The 9,399-nt window shown below is 43.6% G+C and overlaps 1 protein-coding gene across 1 annotated transcript in view; it reads left to right on the top strand.

The window, feature by feature from the left end:
• Nucleotides 1-9,399, top strand: part of jade2 (jade family PHD finger 2) — a gene marked incomplete at its 5' end in the record, with an annotated part of 136,150 nt that overhangs the window by 56,026 nt on the left and 70,725 nt on the right. Inside the window, 2 exons of the mRNA XM_071543077.1 lie at nt 1,340-1,456; nt 6,721-7,221. Coding sequence (XP_071399178.1) covers nt 1,340-1,456; nt 6,721-7,221 — 618 coding nt within the window. The remainder of the gene's footprint in view (nt 1-1,339; nt 1,457-6,720; nt 7,222-9,399) is intronic.

Raw genomic sequence — 9,399 nt, 5'->3', positions numbered from 1 at the left:
GGAGGGAGGGAGGATGGAAGAAGAAGAGAGGAGGGGCGTGACCTGCGGAAATCAGCCATCAGCTGGTTAACACAAGCGTGAAGGACGAAGAAGAGAGCGCCTTTTTCACAAAGGAGAGAATAAGTGAATGTGAAAGAGGTGGAATGGATTTTTGGAAAGACGTGGGGGGAGAGAGGGAAGGAAGGAAGGAAGGAAGGAAGAAATGGCACTTGGGAGATGAGTGCTCTCCACTCGGCTGTATTCTGCATGGCTGGTTGGCGCTGGTCAATGACATATTGGTTATATTCGGTGCAGTGCAGCTTGGGCCAAAGCCGGTTTGAATAGGCAGCTCAGAGGGACTTCTGGCACACTGGGCTTTACGATGACTTTTTTTCCCCAAAGAGCACATGTGTTCTCGCTTCGGGTCCAAGGACGAGAGGCTAACTTTCTAATCTGAGTCCCTGGATGAAAAAAAGTCTGAGAGCGCTTGAGCAGTTGTTGTCCAAAACACAATGCATCGATTATATTTTTCAGTATCTGTAAAAAGTGGAAGATCTGGGGCTGAAGGTTTGGTAACAATAACAACCAAGGACTTTGTTTAACTTGTATCTACAGAAAAAAAGATGGATGAACTAAGACCTCCTGTTGGTGATCATCACAAAGCATCACAACCACCAAAAAAAACAAAAATCTATTATATTTTCAGTAAAGCATTAATTTACAATTTTCCAAGCCTGATATACAAACTGAATGGCCATTTCGTTCCTACTCCATTATTCAGCCTGAGATTGCCTCCTAGTTAGCTGTTTTCTGTGTGTGGCAGGGACTGACGTATCCGGCCGCTAGCGTAAGTGTTTAGTTTATTACTTTATTTGACAGGGACAGTGTATATTAATAACATTTCTTAAAATATGCCAGAGTTAGCCAAAAAGGCTAATTTTCCTCTGTAGTCCCCAGGCAGGCAATAGTTGAAAGCACAAACATTTCCAGACGCGATTCAGGAGTCTGGAACCAGGCTATGATTTTCCCCTTTAAAGACCCTATCCTAACTTAAATCAGTTTGATACTACGATGATGAATACCATGAATTCACATCAGAAAGATTTAGCTCAGACTATAAAGGAGGGTAAAATCTAATCTGCGAATAAACCCTCCATCACATCCCTGCTACTATCCTATAAAATGTACAATAATTTATCTGAGATTTGCGCTCAAAAATAGTAGCTGTCACTTTTTTCAAATTCTAAAGATATAACTTGCTTCAGGTCAACAAATCCTCCACACTGTGTTGAGAATTGTAAATAGTGCATTAAATAAGAAAAAAACTAATTTGCTGCTTTGCTGATTTGTTTATTCGTAGGTGAGTATAGGCTGTCCAGAGAAGATGGAGCCCATTACCAAGGTGTCCCACATCCCTGCCAGCCGCTGGGCGCTGTCCTGCAGCCTGTGTCGAGAACACACAGGAACCTGCATACAGGTACGTTGGACACACTCTCGTCCCGTGAAATGAGCATGATGTCTTAAAATTGAAATGACATGCTCCATTGTATGGGCATGTACACTTTACTTCAACTCCAACGACTCGGCTTCAATTCTCAGCTCATGCGAAGAAGCTTTCTACTGTGAATGTTTTCATTTTTAGCAAAAGTTTCTCTTATTCAACCATGACCAAAACCTTAACCTCACCTTAAACTAAATTTGTACTATGTATATATATATATATGTAGAACACTATATATATATAACACACACTCATCCTTGCATACAGGTAGGTGGAACTCATGCTGAAATCTGCCAAAGGCAAACACACAAAGAAATATCTATATATATATATATAGACGCATACACGCACAGAAAAAAGGGCTGCAAAATCAAAGTATGAATTGAATGCACGCCTACACACACACACACGCACACACACACACACACACACACACACACACACAGATCATCCTAGTTCTTAGCCTCCCGCTGGGCGCTGGTGGATGTATTTGAACCCGGCACCTCCTTAACATGCTGCTGAGTACACAAACAAAACCCCCGCTGACACGCTGACACTAACCCCACATTACAGCTATTAGCCTGCACACCATCCAGTGTTAAAGATGCCCTCAAGGTGAACTGGATTCCTAAAGCCCCGCTCTCTATCTCCGTGCGTGTGCGTGTGTGTGTGTGTGTGTGTGGTGTACATGCATGTGTGCTGAATGAGCGTGTGCGAGTGTTTTTTCTACATGCGTGTTTGTGTGTGTGTGTGTGTGTGTGTGTGTGTGTGTGGCAGCGAGGGCTCGTGTCCTCGCAGTATTGATGCTGTAGATTAGCGGTGAGTCCTTGAGCCAGAACCGCCTGCAGGGAGGAGCGGAGGCCTCTCTCTCTCTCTCTCTCTCCTGTCTCTGTAGCTGGAGGCGGGCAGATGCACGAACGCGCTCGCTGATCAGCAGCCGCCTCAGACAAAAGGTGGAGAGGCGGCTCGGCTCGGTGCGGTGCGGAGAGCAGCAGCAGCAGGGGTCCGTCTTAGGCCTTGAATGTCTGGGAAATGCATGAAAAAACAACATCATTTTCTTGGTTTTGAAAAGTCTGGGCGCAGCAGAGTCTGGGAGGGAATGGAAAACATATTGTTGCTCAGTCCTGATCGTCTAAACCTGTAGCTGTAGACTCGGTGTCATTTCACATACTGTGCTGTCTGTCTTTGTGAACGACAGTCTTCAGCTTTCACACATGAAACCTGTAAAACTGCATGTGTAACGTGTCTTCACCTCCTTGAGAACTTTGTGATTTGCTCACACAGTTTTGACAACAGAGCGTCCTGCACTACCAGTCAAAAGTCTGGACACACCTGATTGAATGTTTTTCATTCTATTAAAGCCATTTTGATCTAAAGGCTTATGCTTAAATGCTTGAAATGTGTTCCTTAGACAAATATAAATAGTGAAGTTGATGCCTATGTATGAATTTATGTCCAAAGCCTTTGCCTTTCCATCAAGGCAAAGGGCGGCTACTTTAAAGAATCTAAAATATAAGATAGTTTTGATTTGTTTAACACTTTTTTTTGGTCACCGCATAATTCCATGTTGCCCCACTAATATTACCATACATCATGCTGAACACCAACCGAAATGCTCCAATCCAGTCAAGAAATTAAGGCCTGGGAAAAAGTATGAATATTTGAAATGGAAATTGGGTAGGAACCATGTACGAGGGTTTAGGCAAATAGATATTACATGTACGCCCAGGGTTTCCCGCAGGCCTTGCAAATCCTTGAAAGTTTTTGGTTTTGAGGCGTTGTAAGAACTTGGATTTTTTATTCATTATAATATAGCACCCAAATTCATCAACATGCCTCAGCTGTCTGGCTCTCTCTCTCCCTCCCAGGATCCACACTTCACATCCTGAGGAAAACCCTGTGAAATTAATGATTTCAGCCTTGACTTGGAAAGATCATGAGTAAAAAAACGAGACCTCCATGATGTCTAATTTTGACCAACGTTTTACCCCAAAACAGGCCAGTTTGAATACTTAAATTTTACCAAACGAGACTTTGAAAGTAATTGAAAAGTCGGCGAATTTGATGCCCAAGAACCTTGTAAGCCTCTGTGTCCATTGGGAAGCTCTTATTTAACTAGTAGCGCTAAACAGATGCGTGTGGGAAGCGATGGTCGTGGGAGTTGTGATTGCTATGAGACAATTAAAAAAACCTGTTTGAACCGAGGTGCTATTTTGCTAAAAGTTGACATGTTTTTAGCTCGGAGCGCTAAAAACATACTAATCTCTCAGAGACGACCTTTCTATTGAAAATAATGAGCAAAACAAGCCAGGGGTGTAAAGAGCTGCCTTAACGAGCTCGTAGGTGCGTTGGAAAGCTAATGTGAATCTGAATGAAGGGAAAACACACGCACACACATTACTTATATTTATCTACAAACATTTCGGCCCTGCTGGACCTTCATCGTTGATCTAAGTGCAGGAATTAATACCAGTAACACGGCAGAAGTCACAGCAAGGCAGCTGGATTTTCAGACGTATAAGGTTGTCAGATCTCTCTAATGGAGACAAATAGAATATAGTTCAATCATTTTTGTGCAGTTATCCAATGCTAATGGCTGATGATTACTGGCCAGTGGCAGCAGTATGTTGGTATCTGTACTCAGTCAGCATGGGCAGTGAAAAACTGGCATTAATGAATCCCTGCCAGAAAAGAGCAGGTGCAGCAGAAAAGGCCAGATGAGTATTCTTTTTTGCGATGACTCGGCTCGCACCGGCCGTGAAAGCACCGACAACAAATCTAGGCGGCTTCAAGCTGTGTTCAACCTTTTAGCTTTTGACACCCAACAAGTGAGAGCAGCTGCAACAGGCACACTCTGACATTTGGGGAAGTCTGTGATGAAACGGGTTTATAGGCCTCGCCTGAAACTCCGTTTTTTTTTAACGAGATGATTTATCTGCGGTGGTGTATCATAAAGGCCAGATCTTTAATTACTGTGTGACGCCCCCTGTTGCTCCTTCACTGGCTTTGTTTACATAGTGATTTATTGGATTGGAGATGGTTTTTCACTCTGAATTTATTGTCTGAGCTTTTGATACAAGAATTGACAGTATGTGAAGGCTAAACATTTCATAGTTTCACATGAGACTAAAATCTGTGTAGGTATTTGTAATGTTTGTGAACACTGCACACACCTGTACGTAAAGTCACCATTAGTTAAGACAGCTACAAAAAACAACTTTCTTAGAGAAAATATACAAATATAGACAAAATTTAGGTTTTGGACTAGAATATGGGTGAATTGCTGAACAACTGATTCACTTTAGTTTAGTTTAGTTTAGGACTTCTTTGTCTTTGGAGAATTATTTTACCGCAGATGAACATTCAGTCGCATCCATACAAGATCAAATTATACTAAAGAGACAATATGACATGAGATAGAAGAGTGAGAGAGTGGCCTAGTGTTTAGAGAGACTGGAGGTCACAGGTTGGATCTGTCGATGTGCCCTTGAGCAAGGCACTGGTGCTGGGCAATATACATCAATGTTTATCGTTTATCGTCTAGCAATGTATTCGTATCGCAGAGTTTTTTAATCTGGTAAATCGTGATACACAATTAAATGAAAAACAATTTCCAGGTCAAATTTCTCTCTTTCTCAAATTTCTAATGAGCATCAATTAGAAAATGTTATTGTGGTTATCATGATTTTTGTCCATATAGCCCGAGTCACTCTGGATAAAAGCATCAGCTTAAATTAATACATTTTTTAATTGCAAAGAAACAATCTATGTGCTAAAACAAGCTAAAACTATTACTACAATCTATTAAATTGACTAAATGAGTTTTTCCTTCATGCTTCATTACAATATCAAATGGGCTGTATCTTGGTTTGGGACTGAAACTGTTGAAGTCGTCTACAGTAGTGCAGCCGGTGAAAGGGGAGCGAGGGGCGAGAGGTCGCCGGCGGAAACGTGAGACATGAAGTCGTTTCCCAGACTGCGGAGTCGGCAGGACAGAAGGACCAGTCAGGGTTTTGTCACCACACTCATGAACAACACAGTCAACACAGTCACCATGAACCCTCCTCTTTCTAAAGGCTGAGAGAATGGGCGACAATGGATACTGAAAGACACACATACACACACACACACACACACATTCACACATTCACAACACACACACACAGACACAAAAATCACACCATGCCTGTGGGGACTCAGTGGGAGGCAGGCTCTTGGTTTGACCTGTAATGGATAGTACTGAGAAACACACACACACACACGCTCACACACACACACACACACACACACAGATCAGAGCGGCCTCTGTTGCACTTGGGATATCACCAGAAATGGGGGAACCGTGTTTGTTGTGACTTGGCTTGTCTTTCTGCTTTGCCGCGCAGCACTTGTATCAGAACCACGATAAAACACAAAATGGAGCAAAAAAGTTGCTTTGAGGCAAATCGTTATGACATTGTGTCAGAGAAACAGTGTTAGTGTGTGTGTGTGTGTGTGTGTGTGTGTATGTGTGTGTGTGTGTGTGTGTGAGGAAGAGAGCGTGAAGTGGCTCCAAGCCAATAACCAGAACTGTTTGTTTTCCACTAAGCACTTCAATTTACTTTCGTTTTAATGAACCCAGAGACAGAATTAACGCTCAAATGGGATTTCCCCTTCCCCTCTCCTGTTCCACCTTCCTCTATCACTCTTTCTGTAATTCCTCTGCTTCCTCCATCCTTTCCTTTCCCTCCCTCCTTCGCCACCTTCCTTCCATCCTTCCCTCTTGCTTCCTCTTGCTCACTCTGCCACTTCCTCCCTCGTCCTTCTCTTCTCTTCTCTTCTCTTCTCTTCTCTTCTCTTCTCTTCTCTTCTCTTCTCTTCTCTTCTCTTCTCTTCTCTTCTCTTTTCAACTCTTCTTTTCTCTTCTCTCCTCTTCTGTCTTCTCTTCTCTTCTCAACTCTTCTCTTCTCACCTCGTCTTTTCACTTCTCTCTTTTCTTCTCTTCTCCTCTTCTCTTCTCTTCTCCTCACTTTCCCCCCCCTTCCTTTCTGTCTCCTGCCTCCTTCCTCCCGTTCTTCTCTTGCTCTCCTTCTTCCTCTACTTCCTCTCTCTCTCTCTCTTCCTCCCTTTTGCATCGTCTTCCTCACTCACTGCCACTAATTCCCCTGTCCTCTCCCTTCTCATTTCCCTCCCTTCCCTCGTTCCTCCTCCTTTCTCCTCTCACTCACCTTCTCCCCCCCTCTCTCCCCCCCCCCCCTCAGTGCTCCATGCCCTCCTGTATCGTGGCCTTCCATGTGACGTGCGCCTTCGACCACGGCCTGGAGATGAGGACCATCCTGGCCGAGAACGACGAGGTGCGCTTCAAGTCCTTCTGCCTGGAGCACAGCAGCACCGCCAGCAACAGCAGCTCCGCCGCCAACAGCGCCTCCAGCACGACCAACGGCGGCCACGGCAACACGTCCGCCGCCAACGGAGCGCACGCCGCCGCCGCCGCCGCCTCAGAGCTCAGACCGGACCAGCCGCACCAGTCGAACGGCGGTGGTAGTGGCGGTGGCGGCTGCAGTGGCGGCGACCCGGAGCACCGGTCGGTGTTGTGCCCGGTGCCGCTGCCGGTGTCGGCGTCGGAGCGGGCTGAGCGGGACCAGCTGGAGAGGGAGAAGGTGAGCCAGAGGAAGCAGAAGCTGCAGGAGCTGGAGGACGAGTTTTACCGACTGGTGGACCCCAAGGAGGTGGCGGAGAGCCTGGCGCTGCCCACCTGCCAGGTAACATATGATACAATACAATATGGTATTTGATATGATGTGATATATCCTGTAATATACAGTGTCGGGGGTTCAAAGTGACGCACTACAAGTAATCGCATTACTTTTTGCTTTTTAACAGAGTAAAGGAAGGCATTACTGTTCCAGTTTCAGTAATTACATTACAGTTACCGATCTAACAGATAGGCTCTTACTTGCATTTCATTCTTTAGCCTTTTTAACCTATTTATTTGCGTAATATATATTGAAAGATTTCCCTCGTCTTATGCTTCCTTCGAGTCATTTGTGACTAAAGCGCACAAGAACAAGCCGACAAAGTGGCAAATACAACTCAGAAAGTCTGAATTAAATGCTATAGGCTTTATCTTTATTAAAAACCTTAAAAGAAAGATTATGTGTCACTACTTCTGCTGGTAATGTGGCTTAGATCTACTATAGTTATCGGCCCAATGAACTCAAGTTCGCCTAACACTATCGTTTTGGGGTGTAAGGCAAAGATAACGTAGTGAGTAGTGTACCTAAATACTTTTCTTGGGGAGTAATGAGTCATTACTTTAAAGAAAAGTGAATAATGTGTAATTTAGTACTTTTTTCCAGTAAAGACCCCAACACTGATTGTATATGATATGAAAGGATATGATATGAAAGGATATGGTAAGGTATTATATGATGTGAAATGATACTGTACACTCAGTATTCACTTCAACAGCTACACCTCCGCGTTTACACAAACAGCTCCCTCCTCCAGAGTGTGAGTCACATATAAATAAAACATGCAGACGGGGTCGACAGGTTGAGTGGGTGAAAACGGCTCGTTGATGAGCGAGGTCAGAGGAGAATGGCAAGACTCATTCAAGCTAACAGGCCACAAGTATGCAAATAACAGCTCGGTACAACAGCGAAGGGCAGGAGGGCGTCCGAGAACACGACCCCCGTCGAACCTTGAATCAGACGGGCTGCGGCAGCGAGCCGGGCCGATTTCCTCCGCTGGCAGCAGAGAACAGGAAGATGAAACCGTAGTGAGTCTGTGATCACCGAGACTGGACCGCTGAAGGGTGGAAAAGCGTGGCCTTGTCTGACAAATCCTGGTTTTTGGTGTAAATGGCGTCAATTCATCCTGCCTGGAGTCAACGGCACAGCGCCAACTGAGTATCTGTCTGAACTAGAGCTGAGCAATTAATCAAATAAATATAATAATAAAACATCTAAATCCCAGTATGAATTTCTGCAATTTCCAAATCTCAGAGGCTGCAATTAATTGCTTAAAAGAGAGAAAAGCGTTCAAAATGGATTTCTGAACAAGGTGTTTTAGAGCTGCAGGTAATCTTTGGTCCATGAATCAAAACCTTTCGTCACAATCAAACTCAGTAAATCCTGCACACTGACATCTAGTTTGTTTTTTGTTTTTTTTAACAAAATCACTTCTTTTTAAGCAATTTTAAAGTTAAACACGTGATGATATAAATCACAGTTTAAATCAATTGCAATATTCTGTCAAATAATCACAGTTCGATTTTTGTCAATACCTTTCAGCCCTAGTCTGAACTTCACGGCAAACCTAAAACTGTCCCCAGATCTCATTCTAATAGATCTCCTGTGGGATGATGATGTGAAACGAGATGTTCGCTGCATGAATGCACCGCAGAAAAATCTGCTGCGTGATGCCCTTGAGTCAGAACCAACATGCACCAAGAATCCCTGTGGAACGTTCCCAGCACCTTGTTGAATCTGTTCCTCGAAGAATACAGGCTGTTCTACCCGGTACTAGCTAGATGTGTCCAGTAAAGTGGATTCTGAGTGCACTTTACAAAGTAATATGATTCAAAAACAATATTTCATTGGTCCGTATGCAGTGGCATTTCCTTTTAGAGGGCAGCACAGTAAGAAAAAACAAGTATAAGGAGCACAACATAGAATCTACAATGGATTTATAGATTTGTGTATATGCAGCGATTTCACTTCCTCATTAATTTTTATCGTTTTTTGTAAGTTTTGTTGATTTGGTAGATTTTAGTGTTGTTTCTTACTGCTGTAGGGCATTTTTGTTTCAACTTTATGCAGCATTTACACTTGCTTTTATTGTGTTATTGTTTTATTTTTCTCCAAGACTGAACATTAGTTCTCCCCAACCCAATCAACAATTTGCTCAATATTTTGGTTCATTGGGGCATTTATACA

This window comes from Centroberyx affinis, unplaced genomic scaffold (assembly GCF_046629955.1).
Source record: "Centroberyx affinis isolate AG114_WGS23_722 - 3 ecotype Tasmania unplaced genomic scaffold, CSIRO-AGI_Caff_v1 ptg004218l_1, whole genome shotgun sequence".
Taxonomy (NCBI): Eukaryota; Metazoa; Chordata; class Actinopteri; order Beryciformes; family Berycidae; genus Centroberyx; species Centroberyx affinis.
The sequence above is the reverse complement of the archived record's forward strand: the minus strand, read 5'-3'. Positions and strand labels throughout refer to the sequence as shown.